The sequence below is a fragment of the Oryx dammah genome, unplaced genomic scaffold (genome assembly GCF_014754425.2).
Source record: "Oryx dammah isolate SB20612 unplaced genomic scaffold, SCBI_Odam_1.1 HiC_scaffold_8, whole genome shotgun sequence".
Classification (NCBI taxonomy): Eukaryota; Metazoa; Chordata; class Mammalia; order Artiodactyla; family Bovidae; genus Oryx; species Oryx dammah.
In genome coordinates this window covers 31,008,185-31,035,272 of record NW_024070192.1, presented here as the reverse complement: position 1 = coordinate 31,035,272, position 27,088 = coordinate 31,008,185, and the positions used below count along the sequence as shown (strand labels likewise).

Genomic DNA, 27,088 nt, shown 5'->3' with positions numbered 1-27,088 from the left:
TCTGACTTACAACAACAAAGGTATTATTTTTTTCACTCCAAGTGGATAACCGTGACTCTGATCCACAGCAGCCCCCAACTGTTCATTGCTGGTGTAAAGAAAGAAGGCGGTGGGTCACAAAATGACTCTTAAAAGCTTCTACTTTGAAGTGGCATAAATCACCTCTGTGCATATTGTATGTCCAAGGAAAAAATCACGTGATTGATCTTGACCTCAAAGAGAAGAGGAAGTATAATCCCTTCCTATGGAGATAGGCAGTGAAATTTTTGAACAATAATAAAATCAGCACATTCGTCATCAACTTTTCCTCTTCCTGTCTCCTTTCCCGCTCCCCTATTATCATCTTCAGTATCCCACAGCTTGGGGGTTCTTTATCTAGAATATACGGGGTAGGATACTCTTCAAACGCTGCTATTTATGGCATAGACATAAACATTCCAAAGCCCATAATCTTCAAACTCAAAACCCCCTTTTTTAAAAAAACTCTATTTTCTCACTTGTGTTTCTGAAGTCTGCTTTGAGAGATGAAAAGATTTGACACTCCTTTCTCTTTTTTTCTGCACTGTCATCCCCTCCCTGGGGTAGGAAGCAGAAAAAGCCCTGGCTGCTTCTTGAATGGAGGAAAAACTCATAGGAGAACAGAAACCTGTGAAGAAACCATCAGTTAATAACATATTATTAGACCACAGTCTAGCAGGGTAGGCTGCCTTTTGAGGAGAAGCAGAACAGAACTGAAATATCTCAGCATTGAAGGCAGAGGCTGACATGATATCGGAGTTGTCTGCCAGAGTTCTGGAGGACAAGTGCTGTCCATTAGAACTTTCTGAGATGCTACGAATCTCCTAATTCTGTGCTGTTCAACACAGCAACCCCCTAGTCTCATGGGGCTATGAAGCCCTTAAAATGTGGCTAGGGTGATGGAGAAACTAAATTTTATTACTTTTAACTTTTAAAAGTTTTAATTGGAGGATAGTATGTTTTGTTTTTTTTTTTAAGATTTTTTTATTTTTGGCTGTTTGGGATCATTGTTGCTGCACGGTCTCTTCTCCATTGCTGGGAAGCGGGTGCTGCCCTTTGTTGCATTGTGCACTCTGCAGACTTCTCACTGTGGTGGCAGAGCTCAGACTCTACGGGTTTCAGTAGTTGTGATACGTGCGCTCGGTAGTTGCAGCTCCTGGGCTCTAGAGCACAGGCTCAATAATTGTGGCAAGAGGGCTTAGTTGCTCTGCAGTATGAGGGATCTTCCAGATCAGGGATCGAACCTGTGATTCCTGCATTGGCAGGCAGATTCTTTACCACTGAGCCACCAGGGAAGCCCCAATGTTTTAAAATTATTTTTTAATTTTTAGGCTGCACCAGGTGGTGTCCAGGAATCTTACTTCCTTGACCAGGTATCGAACTTGTGCCCCCTGCAGTGGAAGTACAGAATCTTAACCACTGGACCACCAGGGAAGTCCTGAGGAATTACATTTTAAATTTTAATTTCAATAGCCATGCGCTGCCGTGACTGATATACTGGACACTCTAGACATTACAGGAGACAGTGCTACTATTAATAAAAGTCACCCAGTGTCCTTACTGCCTCACTATTATTTATACATATAAAAACATGCTGTGACTTAGTTTTTAAAAAAATTCTCAAAATGGAAATAACTTTAGTTTGTAGAAAAATTATATTGACATTATAGGCATAACTCAGTTAAAAGCAAATAATGCCTTAACTTATTAATTGGCTAGAGCTGCTGACCTAATAAGCTGAGGCTAAATTCACAACTTAATTAAAGATTTCATGTTCATTCAGCCAAGACATGCCTCAAACCATCTTTTGTTCAGCTGGTCAGCAAGATACTTAGAACCATATGTAGGACATCTTGAGACTATAATCAACCTATGCAAAATAGCCCATTGCAAAAAAAATTTCTTTCATTTGTCAGACTAGTAATTCGGCTGTAGGAAGAGCATTTCTCTCTATTGCAATCATGCTAATCTTATTTGTAGGAAATGAAGAGGACATAATGTACTATATAGAAATTTAGATGTTACTTGATTGTTGATAACTTAGCAAACAGATCTCTAACTTTGCTATCTCTCAAGTGGTGTTATTTCTCTATTGGAGATGAGAAAGCTGACTTAGAGAGGGTATGTACTTTCTCCCTGAAGTGAGGTGAAGTGAAGTCGCTCAGTCGCGTCTGACTCTTTGCGACCCCATGGACTGTAGCCTACCAGGCTCTTCCATCCATGGGATTTTCCAGGCAAGAGTGCTGGAGTGGATTGCCATTTCCTTCTCCAGGGGATCTTCACGACCCAGGAATCGAGCCCGGGTCTGCCGCATTGCGGGCAGACGCTTTACCGTCTGAGCCACCAGGGAAGCCCCTAAGGTTTCTTTCTCCCTAAGGTTATATAACTGGTATTTGGAGTTGTAATACTCATATCTCTTTGATCCAAAGACCCTCCCACCCAACACACTGCTCTTACTTGGTAGATGATGATAAAACCTAACAAGTCACCATTGTTTTCCAAAGGATAAAGGCTGCAGAAGGTCATGACCCCTTTTCAAAAGCCAACTGATGCTAATGCGCCACCACGATGTAGGATGCTGCTGGCCAGTCACAGCTGATGGCACTTGGTCTTCAGCGGTAGAAGGGACATGAGGCTGGAGTCTAAGCGACACAAGAAAGTGATCCCGGTCAAACTGGAACCCGTGATCATGATGCCACTATCATTTTATTGGCTTCTGGTTGCCTACTAGGTTTGTTGAATAGCAAGCATCACATTTCTGTGATGTATGCTACACCTGGTGCAAAGTCTGCCCAACACTCTTGCCCCAAGCTTAAGCCAGGCTCTCAGTGTTAATCATCTGCAGCTTTATGAGCCATGTTCTTGCAGGCATGTCTTCCTTCTGGGAATTCAAAGCAACAATACCTTACATTCTCTTCAAATACAAACAGGTGGTTTCCAGAAAGGAGGGTGGGAGGCAGTGGGCGAAAGAGGTGAAGGGGATTAAGAGGCACAAATCTCTAGTTATACGTCAGTTGTTCAGTTGCTCTGTTCTGTTGGACCTTTGCAACATAAGGGATATGGTCAGTAACATTGTAATAGCTTTGTGTTGGGACAGTTGGTTACTAGATTTATGGTGGTGATCGTTTGCAAATGTCAAATCATCATGTAAAACACCTGAAGTATTAGTCCCTTAGTCCTGTCCGACTCCCTGCGATTGCAGCCGGCGAGGCACCTCTCTCCATGTTCTCCAGGCAAGAATACTGGAGTGGGTAGCCATTCCCTTCTCCAAGGAGTCTTCCCAACCCAGGGGCTGAACCCAGGTCTCCTGCATTGCAGGCAGATTCTTTACCCTCTGAGCCTCCAGGGAAATCCAGTACACCTGAAACTGACATGATATTGTACATGCCCTGTATTTCATTAAAGAGAAAAAAAAAGGCAATGGATGCTCCTTATTTGCTGTTGTATTCTCGGTTCCACTTTGCTATTTCTAAAGCCGGAAAACAAGTGCAGAGCCGCTGGCCCCACGTGGAAACCCGGGACCGTGGCAAGGTGGGCGCCGGGCGCGGAACTACAAGCCCCAGAATGCACGGCGCCCTCCGCACAGGCGCAGCGGGACCCCCCCCCCCCCCAACCCGGGCCAGCCGGTCAGCGGCCAGCCTGCGGAGACCCGGGTCCCGCGCCGTAGCGGGGCTGGGGGCAGCGGCCGGGGCGGACCCGGCGGCGGCGCCCAGGGCGGCCCGGGCGTGGCCATGAGGGCTCCGCGGCTGCACGAGGAGTAGGCGGTGGAGCCCCCGGGAGGGAGCCGCGAGCGGGCCAGACGGCTCGAGAGGCTCCGCAGTGCCGCCGCCCGGGAGGCTCGGCGCGGGAGCCATGTAACCCTGCGGCGGGCTCCGGGCTGCTTCGTCCTCCCCAGCTCCGGGCTAACGCGCCAGCGGGGCCACGATGAAGAAGCAGTTCAACCGCATGCGCCAGCTGGCCAACCAGACGGTGGGCAGGTAGGTCACCCGCGGGCTGGGCGCGCGGCGGGGCTGTATCCCCCCGCGCGCGCAGGTAGGTGATGGAGCGGGCTCGCCGGCCCCCGCCGGTCCTCTCCCCTAGCTCGGGGCGCCGCTCGCGGGCGCGACCCCTCCTCCCCGAACTTCTCTCGGACCCCCGAGCCATTCTGGACCTCTGCCCGCCGCTCCGGGGCTCCGGTTGCCAAGCGCGAAGAATGACGCATCCTTTACCTGCGTCCCCAGCTGCCCCTTCACCCCGCCCCCCCCCCGCCCCCCGGGACTCCCTTCACCCTCTGGCACCAGAGCGTCCTGGAAACAGGTGTTCGCTCTGATCGTGCTGGAGGCCGCCGACCCGCGGTCGCTCTTCGAAGATGCATGCCCCTCCAGTCCCGAGTTCGGGGCTCCTTGCGGGGTCCGGCGGCGCGGGGAGGGGGGGAATGTTGGGCCTGGTGGGTCGGCTTGACAGAGCTGAGCCTGCCCTTCCCGGGGCTCTGGCTGTGCGAGATGCTGAATCTCTTTTTCTGACCGGGTTTGTCGAGGTGTTAGGTGGCGGGGAGAGATCGGTAGGGGTGGGGGCCGCGGCAGGGAAGGTGCTGGTGGAATGGCGCGGCAGTCGCTCGGTCCTGAGACTGATTTCAGTGGCGGCTTGCTGGGTGGGGGGGAGGGGAGGCGGCGGCGGCGGGGGATGGCGGTGAAGGCTGCAGAGGAGGCCCAACTCCTCTGGAAGATGAGATAAGCAGAAGGAAGATCACAGCCAGGTAGGGGAGGCCAGGGGCGGGGGGAACCCCGGCCTCGGAGTTGGAAAGAACCGGATCCTAGCGCAAGACCCCGCCGCCGGCTGTCATCACCAAAATGGGCTACATCTGGGCTAGTGTCTCCTGGGGCCGCTGTGTGGGGTGCCGGTGTCTATTCCTGTTACATAAGGGTTCCGGTGGGTCTCTTCCCAAGCTCTGCACACAGACTGGTTAGGTAGAGAGGGATTTTCGTGAAACTTCTGTCCCTGGAGAGAGATTTCCGTTTCTTCTGTGGCCAAGGAATTTGGGTGTGCTGTCTTAAGGCCGGCGAAAAGCAGAGAACCCAATCTTGGGTGCAATTCAAGTACGAGCTCGACACCTCGAGGGCCCTCCACTAGGTTTACCAAGAAACCAAATACCTTTATTGGGTGGGAAATGGAGCCCCAGCTGGCATCTGGCCAGTGAGGAGTGTGGTCCTCCTTGTAAGCACACTGCCCTAATTACGGTGGGCATTTGGGGGCAGAGGGGATGCGGGCGGCTTGTTAGGCTTCCAGATGGCTCCCAAGCAACCATATCTAAAATGGACTTGGATGCATTTTCCTTTTTCCCAAACACATGTGCTTTCACAGGGGGAAGAATTTATGAATAGCAGAGTCAGATTAGCCCAGATTTCTGGCATGGTATTGCCACAGATAGAGCCTCACGTGGGCTGCCTTTCCGTATGTTGGATGCGGAAACCGTGTTTTCCTGTCTGGGTCATTTAGCAGATGATGGTCCAGTTGACCTGTCTTTAGTGATTGACTTCTGCATCACCCCAGGGGCTGGCATGGGTCTTCAGGTCTTCACACCAGACCAACCACGTGACCAGGGACCTATAACCTTAGACCTGGATCTCCCTTCTCACTTGGTCTTGAGGTTCTGCTTCGGTCATCGAAGCAGAATGTTAGCAAGGTGTCATGCTTTCTTCCCAGTACCCCTAAAACACAGCTGTTTCTTTTCAGGACTTGTTTCAAAGTAGAACCTTGGGCATAAAACCTGATTTCCAGCCTCATCCATGGATGGAATGACCAAGGGAGAATGGAGGTTGGGTTTCAGAATAGGTACCAGGTGTTCTTACTAATTTGAAAGCATATTCTTGGAGCTCCAAGCAGCTGGTCACTAAGAGGTACTTTCCACTTGTTTATGGAGACACTGGTGATTGCTGGCGTGTGGATGAATTTTGACTCTCTATCAGGTAGTGTTGGGACCAGCTCACTGTTGTGTTAATCACTAGTCTCTATCCATGTTGATGACGTTCTGAGTTGAGTGAACCTTTTAGGGCAAAAACTAGTTTGTATTATTTTGCTGCTGAAAGGGCTTCAGTGGCTTTTCATTGCACTGAGCGCCCCAGATCTTTCCAGGGGCCTACAAGACCTGGCCAGACTTGGCTCCCTTCTGGTCTTTTCATTCTCCTTCTGTTCCGCCGACCCCTCCTCCTGTGTGCTCCATTGACGGCGGCCTTCCTTGCCCCAAACGCACCAAGCTCACTTCTGTCTGGGGATCTTGCTCCAGGTGTTTCCCACTTTCCCTGCTTGGCTAAGGGTCTGCTCTTCCTGCGTGCCTCTTCCTCTTCCTGCGTGCCTCTTCCTCTTCCTCCAGGTCTTTGCTCAAAGACCTTTGAGGGGCCCCCCTCCCCTCTTCCCATTCCCCCATCATCTTGTTCATTTTTGGGACAGCACTCATCACTCTTTGAAATGCTCTTCTTTTTCATTTTTTTTGATTTCTTACAAGCACAAAACCGTAGAATGTACCGACTGCCATTGTATGCTCAGTGTGTATAGTGCAATGCCTTCTAGGCAGTTGGTCCTCAGTTCATGGTTGTTGATTAATCCAGTTGACCATGGGGTCCATGCAGGTAAGTAAAAGGGGGCAGTCACTTTCCCTTACGGAGAATGTACCAAGTCATGGTCCTAACGCTGCTTCTTAATTTCTTGACTCGGTAGAAGCAGTGGGATTGGATGCTTGGAATTTAGGTGTGGGGTTGGTGGACCACCTATTGGTGATGCTTTAACAAGCCACTGGATGCTTGCCCTGTGTGTCTTTGAAAGAATGACATTCTTGTCTTTGAGGGAGGGCAAAGAGATGCGAGGGTGGTCCTACCTCTTGGCATCTCACCCAGCTTGCCTTCTGTAAGTGGTAGGTTCTGGACGTCTTCTGAATATAAAACTGCCAGGGATCAGATCCAGTCTCTTTAACAAGGAAATGCTGTACTTACACATACCTTATGGAGTTAGCAGTATTTTCTTTTGAAGTGAGTACTTCTCTGTAGAGAGGGTGCCAGCAACTGGGAAAAGTTTCAAGCCCACTGCAGTTAACTAGGAAAAGTGTCATCTCCTCCTTGGTTTGCTTCTCCCATCTGTGCTCACATTCCTTCTCCTCTCCGTTCACTTCAGCCCATCTTTTGGGAAGCATCTCTCGACTTTCCAGACTGTAACACCAAGTGCCTCGTGGTTCCAGGTAGCACTGGCTTTCGAGTGGGATGGATCTGGCTGGATGGTTACTGACTACAGGATCTTGAGCTGGGCTCTGCTCCTTAGTTTCCTCATCTGCAAAATGGGTATAATAAGGGTTGTGCTGAGGTGATATAATAGGAAAGGACCTTTTGTATTCTATGACAAGTTCATCACTAAAGGGATGTTGCCTGTAAGCTTAAATTACACATAATGACCCATCTCTGGGAGTCCTGCCCCCCAGGTCATGATCATTAAGCCAAAATACCTTTAGCTTCCAGGAAACTTCCTGATCAAGCTCACCTGTGAATGACTGCAGGGAGAAAGAAATTAACACATCCCTTCTGGAGGCTAACCCAAACCAAGAAATGTTTGACTTTACTGTCCCCGCCCCCCCCTGCTTTTTTTTAGTGTTAATGTAAAAGAAGCCTGAATTCGAACTCAGGCAAGATGAATCTTTGGGACATGAGTCCACCATCTTCTTGGTTTGCTGGCTTTCCAAATAAAGTCACTATTCCTTGGTCCAACAGCTCCTCTCTCAATTTATTGGCCTCTTGTGTGGCGAGCAGTACAAGTTTGGACTCAGTACCAGTGATGTGGTGATTGTGGCAATGAGGTGATGGGATTACTCCCAGAAAGCACCCAAAACCATGCTCAGCCAAGGCATGCTTCATAAATAGTAGCCACAAGTACCTTTGGGCAGATGCTATTCCTGGCTTGTATGCTTATTCTTTCATTCAGTAAATGCTTATTGGATGCCTGCTATTTGCCAGGCTCTATACTGGTTCATGAACTGTTGCTGTGCAGAGTAAACAAAACCCGTTTCTCTTGTGTACTGTAATTTTTATCTTGTCTCATTTACCTTTCCCAGTAGACTTTAAGCTCCTTGCAGGCAGGAACAGCTGTCCTCTAATACCTGGCATATAGTCGGTTCTCTGAAATTCTTTGGCAATTAGATGTATAAGTGAACGAGAGGTCCCAGTGTCATAGACAAGGATGTGAAAGGCTCCAGACACGGCCCCTTTCTCCTTTTGGGATGGTAATGGGTGTACTGATACATGACCACAGCTGTACTCCTGGGCTTTGGAAGGATAGAGCAGGAGTTAAGGGAGGAATCAGTTCATGCTGACTTAGGATACCGAGTTTTTTACCTTCAGGAGAGTCTATCGGTTGCTGGGGTGAGAGGCACTCTGAAAGACATAGAGTATTTTTTCTGCAAATGGCATGTGGTTTGTGTTGGGTGGAAATAGAGCCCTGAGCTGAGATTTAGAGACCTGCTAGGTGACCCAGAAAACAGAACTAAAACTGGCCTTCCTGGTGGCTCAGGGTAAAGAAGCTGCCTGCAATGCAGGAAACGTGGGTTTGATCCCTGGGTCAAGAAGGTCCCCATGGAGAAGAGAATGGCTACCCACTCCAGTATTCTTGCCTGGAGAATTCCATGGACAGAGGAGCCTGGCAGGCTACAATCCATGGGGTCACAAAAGTGTCAGACACAGCTGAGTGACTAACACGCTAGGTGACTGAGAAAATGGAAATAAAACTAGCACCTCGACTTGGTGAGGAGGAAGTTCCTTCAGGCTCCAGTGAGGGGTGGTGGACGGCATAGCAGCCCCTGCCGTAGATGTCTATTAAGAGTTAAAGGGAGCCTGGCTTATATCGAGTACCCAGGAAATGGTTGGTGAGGCTCCTTGTGCCCATTCAGTCCTCTGAAAACACTGGCTCCCGAGTGTAAAGGACTTCTCAGATGCCCACAGCCACTGACCAGTGATGGCTATCACTGGGCTCTGTGCTAAGTCGCATTAGTCGTGTCCAACTCTTTGTGACCCCAGGAACCATAGCCCACCAGGCTCCTCTGTCCATGGGATTCTCCAGGCAAGAATACTGGAGTGGGTTGTCATTTCTTTCTCCAGGGGATCTTCCTGACCCAGGAATCGAACCCCCGTCTCTTACGTCTCCCAAATTGGCAGGCACCACCTGGGAAGCCCTCAGTGCTCATGGGCAAAACAGGGTGATGTTCAAGGGACTCGAGTAGACAAGGAGCTCTGGAGGTGTGGGAGGGACCAAGTCCGGTTGGGTTGGATTCTTTGGTTCTTAAAGCTCTGAGTTGGGGGCGTGGAAGGTCAAGTTTGGTCTGCGCAGCCCCGTCTTCCACTTCTAGACTGCTCGGCCTGCCACCTCGGGCAGGCTTGGTTTCTGGTGCAGAGCTGGGCAGGCTGAGCATCACTGCTGCTGTGCAGCTCTCAGGATGCCACTGCTGCCACCAGGGGTACCCAGATAGATGCCGAGGATGCAGCCGTCTCCAGGAGCACTGGTGCTGCAGACATCTTGGCTTGAGCCAAAGCAGCCCAGACCAGTGAGGATCTTTTCCTGAAGGTGTCTCTGAGACACTATTTGCCCATCAGCAGGCCTCCTAAGGGCCATGGTCCAGTTGATAGGGTGTCACAGAAAAGTCAGAACCAACTCCAGATTAGTCATCGGACTCTTTTGCTCCTGCCTGTATTTCCCCGTGTCTTTCTGTTATGCAACAGGGCTGGGGCTGGGCACACCCAAACCTGTCCCCCAAGGAGCACTGTGGATGTTTGTAAGGTCTCAGAGTGATGTTTTTCATTAGTTTTATGGAAGCCTGTGTCAGGCCACCTGCTGCGGTGTGTGTGTGACAGAGAAACAGAATGTACTCACCGACGGATGAGCAGGCTAGCAGATCTGGAATGTATTCTCTGCTTGAGTCTTCCAGGCTCCTCACTATGCAGACCTGCCAGCTTGCAGCCTCGGGCTGGGCTGCTCCCGGGTGTCAGGACTTCCTGCAGGACTCTGTTCTCCCAGACCTGCAAGTCATCACCAGAGAGCCATTCTCAGCAGCGGATAATGACTCCCCCTCCCATTGTCCATCCAGCGAAGAAATGTATCATGATGGGTGATGAAGATTGTTTCCCCTCTAGACAAAGTGAATCAGTAGTTGAGCAGAACAGTCATTCAGTTGAAGGTTGTTTCTTTTAGAGGGGATTAGTAAGGATCTTTTGATCTCTTTTAATAATAATCAAGAGATTCAAATGCCATATTGATAATGACAACATGTATTTCAAATGCTATATTGATGACAATGGGAAATAATACAGTTAAGCCTCAACTCTTCAAGGAGTTAGTGGTAGTTTGGAGAGAGGTGTGGGGAGCCCGGGAGTGGGGAAGAGTTAGGGCTCTCCCGTTGGGTGCTGACGCACCTCTGCCTTTGGGAAGTGTGTGGCTGTCTAGCAATTTTAAACTCTCCTTTCTGTCCAGGAAGCAGATGTTTTTGCTTTCATTTTCCAACTTCAGAGTTTATTTTTAGGATAAATGTTTATTTTCCCACAGAATTCAATTTACTTTTTTTAAAACTTTCTTTTAGGTTGTGTAGATGATACTTGTTTATTGTAGAAAAGTTATAGACTCAAGGGTGGGCAAAAAGGCAAAAAAAAATCATCAATCTTACTACCTGGAGCGGCTTCACGGGTGGTGCGGTGGTTAAGACTCCCTACTTCCACTGCAGGGGGCTCAGGTTCAATCCCTAGTCGGGAGCTTAGACTCTGCCTGCCACAAGGTATGGCCAGAAAACAAAACAGAAACCCCCCAAACCAGTAATCTGACTACCTGGAGACCACAGTAATATTATGGATATAATCTTCCAAGTTTTTAATAGGTATATTTTTATTCTTAAAGACATAGAGACCAGTGGCTGCGTACTTTTTGCAACCCGTCTTTTCCTTCTTTGTGTTATATTTTGAATATCTTCCCTTGTCAGTAGCTGTGTTTACAGCATGACTTTTCAAAGCTATGTAATATTACATTAGAGTCCACTGAGTTCCTTTGGTAATCATGTAGTAAGTATTTCCTATGGGTTTACTTTCCTAGGATGAGGTCTTAGAAATGGAGTTTCTGGGCCAAAGAATAAATGAGTTTTTAAGACTGTGAGAGATTATATTTCATATATATGAATCACACACATATTTTCTGTTTTCATCCTCAGAAGAATTGTTAATTTCTTCACCCCAACTCCATCAGTAACTAATTTTATGACTTTGTTAATTACCTGAATAAAACCAAAACCTTTTTTCCTCTCAAATTTCTATAGTGAGGTTGAGCATTTTTTATGTCTATTGGATGTTTGTGGCCTTCTCTGAGTTGCCTGCATAGGTCTTTGTCCCATTTCTTTACAGTCATGTTCATGACTATTTCTTATTGATTTTAAGGTCATTGCTAGTATATTAAGTATATACACTTTGTCTTATGCCATGCACTCTCCCTATAGTTTTCTCTGCCTTTGATATTTTATGTCATTTTTAATATTTCATGACCTCAAGTCTATCAATTTATGGTTTGTGCTTTAAATGTTATGCTTTGGAACACTTTTCCCAGCCTAAGATTACATTAATATTGATACATTTTCATTACCATTTATATAATTTTATTTTGCCACCAGATCTTTTATTTGTCAAATTCTGTGATTTTGGTGTGTGACATCACATAGATGTCACATTTAGTTTTTGTTTCTAAACAGTTGTTGTTGTTCAGTTGCTAAGCTGTTTCTGACTCTTGGCGATGCCATGGACTGCAGTATGCCAGGCTCCTCTGTCCTTCACTCTCTCCCAGAGTTCACGTCCATTGAATCGGTGGTGCTCTCTAACCTTTCATCCTCTCTTGTCCTCTTTTCCTCCTGTCCTCGGTGTTTTCCAGCATCAGGGTCTTTCCCAGTGATGAGCTCTTTGCATCAGGTGGCCACAGTACTAGAGCTTCAGCAGGAGTCCTTGAATGAGTATTCAGGGTTGATTTCCTTTAGGATGGACTGGTTTGATCTCCTTGCAGTCCAAGGGACTCTCAAGAGTCTTTCATAGCATCACAGTTCAAAAGCATCAATTCTTTGGCACTGAGCAGGGATTTGAGGTGGGCTTTGCTGCCCAGGTGAGCAGGGGTGGATCAGTACATCCCATCCTTTGGGCAGGAGTGCAATGGAGTTGGTGTGGGCCCCTTAGCCTAGCTTCATCTGGGGCAACTCCTTGGCTTGACAATTAGGACTCAACAGCTTTGCTTAAAGATCATGTGCCTTAGTCACAGTTAATTATAGATAGCTTCCTTATTTGAAAAAAAATGTTGATTATATTCTTTTGGCTTTGCTCACTGGTTTATTTTCAGTATGTTTTAAAATGTATGCATTAAGTTGGGAGAAATTGACAATTTTGCAGTATTCTTTCTATCTGGGAATGACATATTTATTCAAGTTTGTTTATGATCCTATAATCTAGTTTTTGTTTACAAAGGTCCTGAGTAATCTTGCTTTTATGTTTAGGTAATTTGTTATTGTCATTACTGTAGCCTTAATGGTTGGAGTCTTTTGTTAAGTGATATTTTCTTACTCTTTATTGTTGGAATGTAGGAAAGTTATTGATTTTTGTATAATTATCTTAATCACCTTCATCCAGACTTTCTCGTTGCTTATAAGTACTTTAACAGAAATAGAGTGTATTGAGTTTTCCAAGTAGTAATCATATTTTCTACAAATAGTAATTTCATTTCTTCCTCTCCAGTATTATACTTATCATATTTTCTTGTCTAATTGCATTGTCTAGGACTTATAGAACAGTGTTAAACTAGATGAACATATGGTGAAATGTGAACTTCCCTGTCTTATTAGCTCTGGAAATGCATGATTGGTTTGAGAGACTTTGTTTTTTAATCATATTACATGTTGCATAAATTTATTATTTTATTTTGAATTTTTCTTTGGCACTGAAGTTAAATTTGACTACATTGTCGTGATCTTTAGAGGTAATCATGTATTTTTCTCCTTTAATTTGTTACTGTTCACTCAGTAATTTATGCCATAGATATTTGTTGAGCACTTACTATGTTCCAGGCATTATTTTCTGTGCTAGTGATACAGAAATGATAGTTCCTCCTACACATGAAGGCCTTGTGTTTTACATTCTTGAGCCTCAGTAGACTTTCTAGTATTGAGCTCTCCCTGCCTTTCTGCGGTTGATCTTATTTGACTATGCTTGCTAGTTATTTTTATACGATGCTAGATTTAGTGCTTTAGGATTTGAGCATTCAGTATTCCTATGTGTTCTTTTGTTGCTAAGTCTTATCTGAGTCTTTGTGACCCCAGGTACTGCAGGACTCCAGGCTTCTCTGTCCATGGATTTCCCAGGCAAGAATACTGGAGTGGGTTGCCGTTTCCTCCTCTAGGACATCTTCCCAACTTAGGAATCAAACCCACGTTGCCCGCATTGGCTGGTGGATTCTTTACCACTGAGCCATAACATTGTTAAACAGACTGTTCACTTCTTTTTCCTGTGCAATGGTGAGGTAAGGAATTACTTGTTCTTTGAAGGTTCAAAACAACCTTTCCAGGACAGTTTTTGGAGGTGGTTCTTTGGCAGCTTTCCCAGTTTCTTTAGCGATCACTGGGCTATTTATGTTTTCTATCTTTTCCTGAGTCATTTTAGTAACCTGTGTTATAGAAAAGCATTCCTTTTTTATGATTTTAAAACTTAATAGAACCTATGAGTATATAGTCGTACCTCCTTTGTCAGCCAAATTTGCATTTCCCTCTTTTCACCTGGACTAGCTTTGCCAGGGGTTTCCCTTCTTCCCATACCCCACATGCACCTCTCTGATGGTGGAGGATGTGACGAATCATGTTGGTTCTTTATGGAAGTGACACACGTCACTTCTGCTCACATCCAGTGGTTAGAGCAAGTCACCTGCGGCACCCCACCTGGAGCTGGGGCAGGGAAAGGCAGTCCCTCGTGGACCCGGAAAAGGAGAGCCACAAAGGCCTCAGCTCTGTCTCTTGCCACCCGGGACTGGGCAGTGTCTTTTATAGGCTTTATTATTTTTTGACTCATGGCAGCAACACTTTGGCCATCTGATGTGAAGAGCTGACTCATTGGAAAAGACCCTGATGCTGGGAAAGATTGAGGGCAGGAGGAGAAGGGGGCAACAGAGGATGAGATGGTTGGATGGCCTTACTGACCCAATGGACATAAGTTTGAGCAAGCCCCGGGAGATGGTGAAGGACAGGGAAGCCTGGCATACTGCAGTCCATGGCGTCGCAAAGACTGGGACATGACTTAGTGATTGAACAGCAATGTGGAAGCATGGCTAGAAGTTGGGTGCTCTGCGTAGCTCCATTTTGTGGAAGTGGCAGAGTAAGACAGGCGCAGACCATCAGAGCTGTGGCCTAAGTAGGCCACGCGCGGGCAAATGCTCTTTCTCAGCTGCTCTCTCCTGAAGATGGATCTCTGTAGCCTCTGGGTCCCTCCTGTTACTTCAGTTTAGGTGGTTCTGAAAATGCTAATGAACTGCTCTTGACATGAATAAAAATAACACTGTCATATTCATTCAAGGTAATCGAGTGTCTTGTTGGTAGCCATCCACAAAGAGCATACTATGAACATCTGCCAATAGAAAATTCTTCATTTTGTTTCCTGACTGTAGTTTCACCAGAAAGGATAAGGAGAGTGAGTGCCCTTTGAAAGTGCTTTTTTTTAAAAAAAAGCTCTGTATTGGAAGAAAAGCAGTTTCTGTATCTGCAAAAGCCTCTACCAACTTCTACATGACAAATAAACTGAGCAGGGACCTTTACAAAACGAATGCTATAGAAAAGCATTCTTTTTTTATGATTTTAAAACTTGGTAGAATCTATGAGTATATACTCATATCTCGTTTGTCATATCAGGGAAATGAAAAGCGGACTGAACTTTTATTATTTTGTCATTTGCTTATGGATACTGTTATGGAGCTTCCCTGGTGGCTCAAATGGTAAAGAATCTGCCTGCAATGCAGGAGACATGGATTCGATCCCTGGGATGGGAAAAACCCCTGCAGGAGGAAATGGCAACCCACTCCAGTATTCTTGCCTGGAGAATTCCATGGACAGAGGAGCCTGGTGGGCTGCAAAGAGTTGGACATGACTGAAGCGACTTGGCGCACCATGAATACTGCTGGGATTGCAGATATAAGCTTCGATTGCACAGCTGCTCTTGGTGGTGTGTGTCCTGCGTCTTACGGCAGACACTTGATGCACTTCACAGACATTCCTGTTTCATCTTCATGACTCTTCAGAATAGTTACTAAATTAGCAGTAGGGGCCCTGAGGCTGCAGAGGTCCATCCTCAGGAGACACCCCCAGTGTTTGCACAAGTCTCCAAGCAGGTGAGCGTGTGATGCTTCTGGGTGCAGAGTTGATAAGGAAAGGACAGCAGTTGAGATTTGCTCCTGGATTTGCTGGTTCTGACACTGATGTTCTTTATTGCTGTACTTTGAGTCTGGGCTTCCCTGGTGGCTCAGACGATAAAGAACCTGCCTGCAATGCAGGAGACCCGGGTTCAATCCCTGCATCGGGAAGATCTCCTGGAGAAGAAATGGCTACCCACTCCAGTATTCTTGCTTGCAGAATTCCATGGACAGAGGAGCCTGATTGGCTACAGTCCATGGGGTCACAAAGATTTGGACACAACTGAGGGACTAACACTTTAACTTTTCACTTTGAGTCTGCAGGAGGGAAAAATCTGGAAAATGTTGAAATGTCTAACGTTAGTGGGATGACTAAATTCTGGCCCATCTATGCAGTTGTAACAATCTTAGCATTTCCCTAACGTTCAAAAAAATGTAATGACTTGGGAGAAATGTTTAAGATAAGGAAACAGGATACTGAAGGCATACAGAGTTGAGACTGTACAGTTTTTTTGTGTTTTTTTTTTTTGTAAAGAGTACATAGAACAGACTGGAAGGAAATCAGGAAAGCCTGGACAATTCAGCATGCAATGTTTATCTCTGGGTAGGATTAGGAGTGGTTTGGTTTCTTGCTGCTTGCACTTTCTAAAAATTTCCAAATTCTTTAAAAATAAACAAAACAAAAAAATCAAACCCTTTCAAAGTGGGCAAATGTAAAATGTAGCTGGAAGTTCTCATGTGATACTGTTAAGTTTGGGGCCCTGGAAGGTCTGAATAGAAATGTTTGAAGTTCTTCTCAGTCTTGATTTTCAAACATGGGAAACATCTTATCTTCATGCTCTAGAAGGGACCTGATATCAGATCTCATTTTACAGAACAGAATAGTCATCTCTTAAGAAGTGATCAGCTAATAGCCTTTGTGCGTGGCTACTTTTGAAAGCCACATCACATTTTGAAACTTGGTCTGCATGACTTGGAGCTGAGGTCTAGTGGATCCCTGTGATCAGTTGGGGTTCTCTGGTTGCAGCAGTATGAAGAGCTAATTTAAGCCAAAATGAAGCTTTGGAAAGAAGAGCAGCTCAGAAAATCAATGGAGTGACCAGGTACAAGGGGCCACAGGACAGCCCTGCAGAGGCCACTTTTGGAAGGGCTGCTGCTGCTGCTGCTGCTGCTAAGTCGCTTCAATCGTGTCCAACTCTGTGCAACCCCATAGATGGCAGCCCACCAGGCTCCCCCATCCCTGGGATTCTCCAGGCAAGAACACTCGAGTGGGTTGCCATTTCCTTCTCCAATGCATGAAAGTGAAACGTGAAAGTGAAGTCGCTCAGTCGTGTCTGACTCTTAGCGACCCCATGGACTGCAGCCTACCAGGCTCCTCCATCCATGGGAGTTTCTAGGCAAGAGTACTGGAGTGGGGTGCCATCACCTTCTCTGTTTGGAAAGGTTACTTCCCTGTAAATGGGCTTATTTACAAAACAGAAACAGACCCACAGACTTAGCAAACAAACTTAAGGTTACCGAAAGGGAAAAAGGAAGGGTGGATAAATTAGGGCTTTGGGAATAAGGTATACATACTACTATATTTAAAATAGGTAACCAACAAAGATCTGCTGTATAGCGCAGAGAACTCTATTTAGTATTTTGCAATAACATATATGGGGAAAGAATCTGGAAAGCATATATATATACACACACACATATAGGGCTTCCCAGGTGGCACTAGTGGTAAAGAACCCACCTGCCAATGCAGGATTGACCCAGGGTTTGATCCCTGGGTTGGGGAGTTCCCCTGGAGAAGGGCATGGCAACCCACTCCACTATTCTTGCCTGGAGAATCCTGTGGAAAGAGGAGCCTGGAGGGCTACAGACCATGGAGTTCCAAAGAGCTGGACACGACTGAAGCGACTTAGCATGCACACACCCCCACACACACCCACCCACCCACACACACACACACCCACACTAAACTATATAAATGTATAACTGAATCACTTGCTGTACACCTGAAACTAACATTGTAAATCAACTGTACTTCAATTTAAAACAAATTTTTTAAAAAGGGCGATTAGTTCCCAGTTGTTTTCTCTCATTGGGACACTCAGGATTCTATTGCAGAAGAAAGTCTGATTGGCTTGGAGTGGGTCATGTGACCTGGCCAACCCTTTGCAGACCGAGGAAGGGTAAGGAGTTGACTACATCGCATGTCCACGCAGACCAAAAGGGGGGAAGCAATTCCCAAAAGGAAAACCAGAGGCTTTTACCCGAAGGATCAAGAAAGGATGGTGGCCATTTAGTCCACTCAGATGGTTGACTAGGCTCTAGTCAGTGACATCAAAGGCCCAACCTAGGTCCCTTTGCCAGGGAGCTGTGACCTTAGCAGTGACCTGGAGAGCTTGTTTCCTGGTATTCTGAGGTACATTCCTCACTCCTCCATGTCCAGTCAGTTCCTCCAAATTTCTCTCTGAATCATAATTTATATATGTTATTTCATGCCTGTATCTTTTTAGAAACTTTTTATTTTGTATTGGAGTGTAGCCAATTAACAGTGTTGTGATATTTTCAGGTGGACAGCAGAGGGACTCAGCTGTATGCATACATATATCCATTCTCCCCCCAAACTCCCCTCCCATCCAGGCTGCCACATGACATGGAGCAGAATTCCCCTTGCTATACAGCAGGTCCTTGTTGGTCATCCATTCTAAACATGCACAGTAGTGTGTACAGATCCATCCCAACATTCCTGATTGTTCCTTGTTGTCTGTGTCCCTACCGTCGCCTGCGGCAGTGTCCTCTTTATGTGTATTCTCGCCTGAGATCTCTCCTCTCTGGCTTCCTGCAATACAGGAAAGATGATATTTTTGAGTACATGGACAGAAGAATGTCCTTTTGCTTCTTTATCAAGTTTTGTTCTGTGGGAAAAAAATTCCCGGACTGCAAGGAATGTGGCACGCTGTCGATTCTTCTTAGAGACTTACGATCTATATTTCTATTTAAGGTTCTCAAGTTCTGCAGGAAAGAAAACTGGATCACTTGTATCACCTAGAATGCTTTTCATTACAGTAGCAGATGAGACTTCAGAGAGACTTAGTAAGGAGACTTTGTTTCAGGTGAAGGTGTGTGCACAGGTAGAGAGACCAGGTGCCTTGAGCACAGGGTCCCTGTATCTTTCTCACCATTTCTCTTTGCTTTGCCTTCACCTGCATCTTGGCTTTTTTTCATGGTCGAAATACAGCTGGTAGCAGCAACTGAGGTAGTTTGTCTTCATGCTCATGAACCCACGAGAGGACACGGGAGAAAGATGCTTGGGTCTGAATGTTTATGTTCCCCCCAAATTCATATTGAAATCCTGACCCTCCAGGTGGTGGTTTGGGAAGCAGGGCCTTTAGGAGTTGATGAGATCATGAAGACAGAGCCACTGTGAATGGGATTAGTGGCCTTATAAAGGCATCCCTGGAGGGTCTTCCCTGATGGTCCAGTAGTTAAGACTCTGAGTTTTGAATGCAAAGGATGCGGATTTGATCCCTGATCAGGGAGCTGAGATCCTACAGGCAGTGTGGTGCAGCCAAAAAGGAATCCCCCAGAAGCTCCCTTTGGCCCCTCCACTACATGAGGACTCAAGGAGAAGACATTGCCATAAAGCAGATCAGCTGTGGCCTTGACCATGGACTTGCCAGTTTCTAGAACTGGGAGACATTTCTACTGATGTGAAGCTGCTTGAATCCCTAACGCATTCTGCTACAGCAGCCCCAAAATGACTCAGACAAGTGGAGCAGTCCCTAGGGTCCCAGTCAGGGGATAAGAGTCCTTTCCTCTCACCTAAGGCAGTTGATATGCATGTGCTCAGTCGAGTCTGACTCTCTGTGACCCCGTGGACTGTGGCCCACCAGGCTCCTCTGTTCATGGGATTTCCCAGGCAAGAATACTGGAGTGGGTTGCCATTTCCTTCTCCAGGGGAGCTTCCCAACCCAGAGATGGAACCCAGGGCTTCTGCATTGCAGGTGGATTCTCTACTGGCTGAGCCACTAGGGAAGCCCAGGAATCCTGGAGTGGGTTGCCGTTTCCTCCTCCAGGGAGTAAACCTGCATCTCCTGTATCTCCTGCAAGGACAGGCAAATTCTTTTCCCTGAGCAGCCTGTGAAGCATATTTACACGTTTTCCATTGACTTGCCATGTGCCTGAGGGAGGAGGTGCCGGGGGCTGCTGGGCTCAAGCCTGCATCTTTGACTGGGCCCCTCGCGGGGGGCGGGGGCAGGATTGTGCTCACTAGTGGCGCGGAGAGCCCTGGGAGTACAGATGGAGTGTTGCATGGGGGAGGGACGGGTACTTGTCCAGGAGGGAGGAGGAAAAGGGCATCTGGCTAGACAGTCAGACTGCAGCTCGCTTGAACCCAGCATTTTGAGTGTGAAAACCAGTTTTTCAGGGGCCACCCATGCTTCGAACTAGAGTTTTTAGACTGTCATTGGAAGTGTGGTTCAGAGAAGTTCAAGTCTTAACTTCAGTGAGGTTTTCACCTTGAGTCAGAATGTTGTTGCTTCTGCTTTGTATTTGTCAGGGCCCTTCTGTACTCCAGAGCTCTGGTTTGGATCGACATATGAAACACGGTGTCCTGTATCATTGTGATAGGTCAGCTCGTAGTCTGTGGACCCCAGTGCCGTGTCTGGAATACAGAAGGGGCTCGGAAGCTGGGAGGCTCATTCTCAGAGCTCAATTCGGATGCCACCCCTACCTGTCTCTCCCCACGGCCGTGTCTTGCTTTGTGCTTCCACACGCTCTACTGCTTCTGTACCAGTTCTCTCATTCTGCTCTGATCTCCAGCTGCTGCCAGTTCTGTTTACCTCACTGGACTGGGTGCTGTGACTTTGCAGGGATCCAGGCTGATACCTCTGTGTCCGGAGCTGTCCCAGGTGCTGTGCAAACAGCGGGAGCAGGCGCTTCTCAACGAGGTGGCATGAGGCAGTGTGTGCTTTTCCAACAGGTGTCAGAATGGGTTTTTTGAGTCCTCTAAATTGAGATTTTCCATGTTAAATATTTAGCTGGGGGCTTGTAGTCGTGCCTTCCTAATCACCAGGATTTTACTCTGCAAGCAAAAAAATAGGACATGGCTTTAGAATTGGTCCCTCGTAAGTATAATGTCTTTAATTTGAAAGTATGATTTTCCATCCAGACCCAGGCCATTGCATTGTCATATTTGCAAAGAGGAAAGTGTAGTCATGGAAATGTATTGAGTAAAGAAGTCATTCGTTAACAGATAACCATTGACCACCTGCTGTCGTGGTAGGTGACAGGTGGGGTCACAGGAAACAGATACTGAGAGTAACAGGCAGAGTGGTTATTAGGAAGTGCTCTTAACATCAGCAGGTGTGGAAGAAGTGAATGGAAACAGGACTTGGCAGAAGGAGAAATGAGGCCGTGATGCAGTCCCAGGAAAGGTCTCAGCTGGTTCCCTGTTGGGTTGGCGTCTGGAGCTCGGATGTCTCTTCAGAGTTGTCCTTGGTTGGGAGGAAGGCATTAAGCCATTTTTTTTTATCTCTGTATTGATCAGTCGTTGGAATTGCACCTTTCACTGGAAGACAGGGTGACTTTCAGCCTGAGCAGTGCCAGAGGGTTGACCACTGAAGGTGGTCATCTGGCGGTGTTCCTTTCATTCCTGAGATGGGGCGCATAGCTTTCATTCCTGAAGGAGAGGCTGGTGTCCACTGTGCCTACCAGGTGGCAGGTCCTCTGCTAGAAACGTGCACGTGAGGAGGAAAGCACTTAAACCAGGACAGTGGGTGTCGTCTCGGGTGACAGGTCCGTTGTTTGTGGCATCCTGAGAACATAATGGTGTTTGGATGGAGTGAGGTTTGGGAGGATGTCATGGAAGCTGAGACCTGAAGGACAAGGCATTTCTAGCAGGATAAGGGAGTGGAAATGCCAAGGGATGTAGAGTGTGGCACCGCAAGGAAGTCAAATAAATTCTCTGTGTTTGGAATGTCATTGGCAGTCAGAGTAAGGCCTAGACTGCCTAATTTACTGTCCAAAGTGGGACACTTCTGAGACTGGTTGCATAATTCAGTGCCAGGGACCGTAGGGCAAAGCCTGGGCACACATTGTAAGGATACCCTACTTTTGTCATGACTCAGTGAATTTGGGTTTTACACAAGGACCAGAGGTAAATTGCTCAGTAAATTACCAAATCATTGGACCTCTTTCCACACTTCTGGGGTCATGACAAGGGTTCTGATGTTGGATTCCCACAGGTTTAGATCTTGCCTCCGTCCCTTAACTATTTGCAAAATCTTGGACGCGTCACTTAGACTCGGTCAGCCTCAATTATCTTATTTGCAAAATTGGTATATTAATAATTGCCATGATATTTTATGATTTTTACATGATAAAATATATTTTATGATATGATAAAGTATGATATTTTAAATGAATTAGTACACACACAGTACTTGAAATAGTTTCTGGGACAGTATAAGCCAGCAGTAAGCGTAAGATGCTGCTATTATTTTAAACAGGGGAGGAGATTGGGTTTTAGGCTAATTACTCTGGACGCAGGATGGGAAACCAAATGGAGAGACGAGCAAGCCTAGGGCAGAGGGACCAGTGAGGAGATGACGCTATTGAACTCAGAGACTAGGTAAGTCATTCAAGCCAGGTGCTGGCCACCTGGATCAGATCTGTAGTCATGAAGATGGGAGATGCGGAGAGATTAGAGGTAGTTAAGTTGTTGGCTTGGGGACCTTGGTAGAACTTGAGGGAGCAGCAGGAGATAAAGCTGCCCTGAGGTTTGGGATTAGGGCAAAGGGTGGGCAGTCCTGCCAGTCACTGAGAAACACAAGGGGAAGGTGTTCCACTGGGCATCTGGGTCTGGAGTGCAGGAGGAGGTCCAGTGGTGATGGAGTTAGGAGTCCTCAGCAAGTGGGTGGAATCGAAGCGTTGAAGTGGGGGGTGGGGGGAGTGTTGCTAAGAAGAGAGGGCTGCAGAGGAATGTCCCGAGGAACCTCAGGAAATAATAGATGGTGTGGGGGTGAGGGGGTTACACTGGAGCCCCCATTTTAGCTCAGAGTTACAACAGAGAAAGGCTTGCTCCACCTACTATGTCAGCTCTTAGGACTCCTGTAATCAATTACCACACACCCAGGTGGGAGGGGGGGTTTAAAATAAGATTGTTGTTTTCTGACAGTTCTAAAGGCTAGTGAGTCAAAATCCAGGGTGTAGGCAGGGCCGTGCTCTCTCTGAAGGCTCCGGGGAGGATAGATCCCTTGCTGGGATGTAATGAAGAGGATCTCCTTTTCAGGGCTTCCCTGGTGGCCCACGGGTAAAGAACCTGCCTGCCAGTGCAGGAGACGCGGGTTCCACCCCTGGTTTGGGGAGGTCCCCTGGAGAAGGAAGTGGCAACCTACTGCAGTATTCTTGTCTGGGAAATCCCGTGGACAGAGGAGCCTAGAGGGCTACAGTTATTGGGGTCACAAAAGAATTGAACATGACTTAGCGACTAGACCACTACCACCATCGCCTTTTCATCAGCTTCTGACAGGAAGCTTCAAAAATCCCTGGAATTTCTTGAGTTAATAGTTGTGCTTTCTTATGTTAACGAGGTGACCTCGGTGGGCCCCTAGATGGCTTCAGGAAGGGGGCTGGTCTCCAGAAAGACGAACCTTGAGATTGAAGGGTTGGAACACTGGGCCGGCACAACATCTGAGGTGGAGCGAGGAGCTGGGTGTCCAGTGCTGTGGCCAGTGACTCAATCCATCTTGTCTATGTGATGAAACTCATATATAATCTCTGGACAGTGGAGCTCAGTAGAGCTTCCTAGATGGGAACATATTGAGGTGCTGGGGTGGGGTGCCTATTTCCATGAGAAGAGGCCATGGAAACCCAGCATCTTCCCCCATCCCACACCTTGCTCTGTGTACGCCTCTCATCTGGTTGTTCCCAAGTTGTATCCTTCTTTATTGGGCTATAGTTGATTTACAATGTTGTGTGTTTAATTTCCGCTGTGCAGCAAAGTGGCTCAGTTATACACATGTATAATCTTTCTCGTGTTCTTTTCCATTATGGTTTATCCCAGGATATTGAATATGGTTCCCTGTGCTCTACAGTAGGACCTTGTTCCTTATTCATCCTGTATGTAATAGATTTCATCTGCTAATCCCAATTGAGTTGTTGCCATCATACATATACACAAAGCTGTAAGCCTAAGAGGAACGCTTTCAGGGAGTTCTGTGAGTCATTCTAAGAAATGATCCCACCTAAGGGAGGTGGGGGAAGCCCTGAATTTGCAGCCAGCTGGGCAGATCATGGGCGGCTTGGGGACATCCAAAACTGGGGCTGGCACCAGAAGTAGGGGAAATCTTGTGTAGCCCTCCGTCCTTAACTTCTGGGGTCTGCTTTGACTTTGGGTAGTTAGTGTCAGAATGGAATAGAACTGTAGGACATCTGGTTGGTACCAGGGAGCAGTGTCAGAACTTTCTCTTAACTTCTGGATTTGCCAGCAATCCTTGGTGTTATTAATACTTGGGTTGTAGACACAGTATCAATAGAGATTAATCTCTACTACTGTCATCACATGGCATTATCACTGACTCTTATCTCTTCTCATTTTCTTATAAGTACACCAGTCATATTGGGTTAAGGGTCCACCTGTCCCAGCACATGTGACAGTATGTGTTCAGTCATTTTTGACTCTCTTCTTGTAACTCTGTGTTTCTGTATGGGCTTCCCTAGTAGCTCAGCTGATAAAGAATCCGCCTGCAATGCAGGAGACCCTGGTTCAATTTCTGGATCTGGAAGATCTGCTTGGGAAGGGGTAAGCTACCCATTCGAGTATTCTTGGGCTTCCCTTGTGGCTCAGCTGGTAAAAAGAATCTACCTGCAATGTTCAGTCTCTGGGTTGGGAAGATCCCCTGGAGAAGGGAATGGCTACCCACTCCAGTATTCTGGCCTGGAGAATTCCATGGACTATATAGTCCACAGGGTCACAAAGAGTCAGACATGACTGAGCAACTTTCACTTTCACCATGGACTGTAACCCACCAGGCTCCTCTGTCCATGAAATTTCCCAGGCAAGAATACTGGAGTGGGTTGCCATTTCCTCCTCCAGGGGATCTTCCTGACCCAAGGATCAAACCCACATCCCTTGTGTCTCCTGCATTAGCAGACGGATTCTTTACCACTAGTGCCACCTGGGAAGCCCATAACCCCAACATATCCTCCTCTTAAGTGAATTACACCTGCAAGAACCCTATTCCCAGCTAAGGTCACGTTCTGACTGTAACTTCTGCAGGGGTAGGGGCGGGGCTGTTTGTGACACAGTTCAGTCAACAAAACCAATGAAATACATTTTATTTATCCTTCAACAAGGATAAAAAGGTTTAACCATATTTTTGTGCCAAGCTTAGTGGGGCAGTGAGCCCAAGAAAGATGATAGGTCTAGATGAAGAGTGAATTTCTCCAGCATCATTTATTAAAAAAAAAAAAAAAAAAACTATCCTTTCCCTGTTACATTGCAGTGTTCTCCTTGTCATAAATCAGTTGATAGTACATGTGGGTCTGGATTTGCCTGCTGGCCATAGTTTGCTGACCCTGCAGTAGGTTGTCATGGACTTCCTAGCTTGGGAGGGAGTGTGGTGGCACCACTTTGGGTACCTGGGTTCACACTTCTGAGCCTCAGGGAGTCCAGCGCCAGTAGGTGTGTGGAGCTCCAGTAAAACCATACTCTATTTAATAACCCATTACTGTTAATTATTCACGGAAAGAAACCAAAGTCTAGAATGCAAGCCATTTGCAAATCAGGATAGAATTGTCTCATCACTTTATGTCTTGAGCAGAAGTGATGAGAGCTGAAGGAAGTGATGAGAGCTGAACAAAGACAATTGTGTACAGCATTAGAGCCAGAAAACAAGATATCTTAGATATTAAAATACTGGTTTCCTTGGCCACCCTTCTTGCCTGTTGACTCCATCTTTCTCTTCCCAAGGCACATCTGTGACTCAGAGGCTGGACTTAGGAAATGTTACATCTGTGAAAGAAACAGTTGTTCTGCACAAGGTAATGGCAAAGCCAGCTAGAGGTGCCGGATCAATCGTGTTTTCTTAAAGTATCAGGAAGGCGGGTCCCTGGGTAGACCTTTTTCCTGATCTGCTGTGCGGCATAGGTAGACTCTGCTTTCTAACTTCTTTCATCTGCATAGTCTCATAACTCAGAAATCTGCTGTGGTTCAATACCAACTTCGTGTAGACTCTCTAGTTATAAAGTAATGTTCTGTCTGGCACTCTTGACCCTGGAGATCAGCAGCAGCATTGGTTCCTTGGGATGGCATGACTGTCTTTATGATAATAGGAATCTTCAGAACTCCAGGCTTCTTTAATACTTTCAATCAACTTGCAGACTATTGAACTCTCTTAAAGTCTTTCCCGAGGAGCTTTGTGCCTGTAACTGAGGCAGTACACTCTGCTGTCATGGGTGACTCGACAAGGCCGGTTAGTACCTTATGAATTATTTACTGTTCAACTTGAATGGGCCCGCCCCCCGTGGCTCCCTCTAAATCCTACTGTTGTCAGATCAGCTTCTTCTGTCCTTCTCCAAAACAAGAGTACTTCCTGTTTCTATTTTCCTCAAACTGCCTCCTCCCTAGCACTTTACTAACCTCACCTTCCCCTTCCTGTAGAAAGCTTGATGCTCTATCAGACGGATGAGACGGCCATGACTTTCTACTGTGAAAGTCAAGGCTTCCTCTGTCTGTAGCTCCTCTACCTTCTCACGTGTTCCAGCAGAGGAGGAGGAGTTCTCCTCTTCTTTCTGTCCTTCCATTTGTGCTTTGGGTCTCATCTCTAGAACCTTACTGTGTAATCAAGTCTCCCTTCTTTCCCCTGTATATTTAATTACTCTTTCAAATAGTTTGTTCCATCAACAATGAAGGTGTTCAATCCCTTCCATCTCAACAATAAAATTTCCCCTGACATTCCCTCCAACACTGACTTACCTCTCATCTTGTAAAGCCAGACTTTTGGGAAAGATGCCTGTATTTACAGTCTTTGTTCTTTGCCTCCTCTGTTTTGGTAAGTATACATTTTTTACTGAAGTATAGTTGATTTACAGTGTTGCGCCAATCCCTGATGTACAGCTAAGTGACTATTATACACACATATACATTTTTTTAATGTTCTTTTCCATCATGGTTTATCACAGGAAATTGAATATAGTTCCCTATGCTATACAGTTGGACCTTGTTTATCCATCCTATATATAATAGTTCGCATCTGCTAACTGAAAACTCCCAGTTCACCTTCTTACACCCCCTTCCCCCTCGGCAACCACAAGCCTGTTCTGTCTGTATGTCTGTGACTCTGTTGCTGTTTCCTAGATAAGTTCATTTGTGGCATATTTTAAATTCCACATATAAGTAATATCATATGGTATTTGTCTTTCTCTGACTTACTTCACTCAGTATGATCGTTTCTAGGTCCATCCGTGATGCTGCAAATCTCTTTGCTCCCTCTTCACTGTGCATCCCTCTGCTTGGCCTCTGGTCCTGTTCCTTACCCGCATCCCTCTGCCTGAACTCAGTGAGGTACCAAAAAGGCGCCAGACTCCATATGGCTAAATCCACTGACATCTCTGAGTCTTTACTCTTTAACCTTTCAGCAGTCTTGGTTGATCACTTTTCCCTGAA

At 46.5% G+C, this 27,088-nt stretch overlaps 1 protein-coding gene across 4 annotated transcripts in view; it reads left to right on the top strand.

Moving 5' to 3' along the window:
* The first annotated feature begins 3,723 nt into the window (after positions 1–3,723).
* The window catches only part of ARHGAP44 (Rho GTPase activating protein 44), a 119,053-nt gene continuing 95,688 nt past the window's right edge, over positions 3,724–27,088 (top strand). For all 4 annotated transcript variants that reach the window (XM_040243320.1, XM_040243322.1, XM_040243319.1 and 1 more), the window contains exon 1: positions 3,724–3,995. In XM_040243320.1, the coding sequence (XP_040099254.1) occupies positions 3,943–3,995 (53 nt within the window). In that variant the 5' untranslated portion in view covers positions 3,724–3,942. The remainder of the gene's footprint in view (positions 3,996–27,088) is intronic.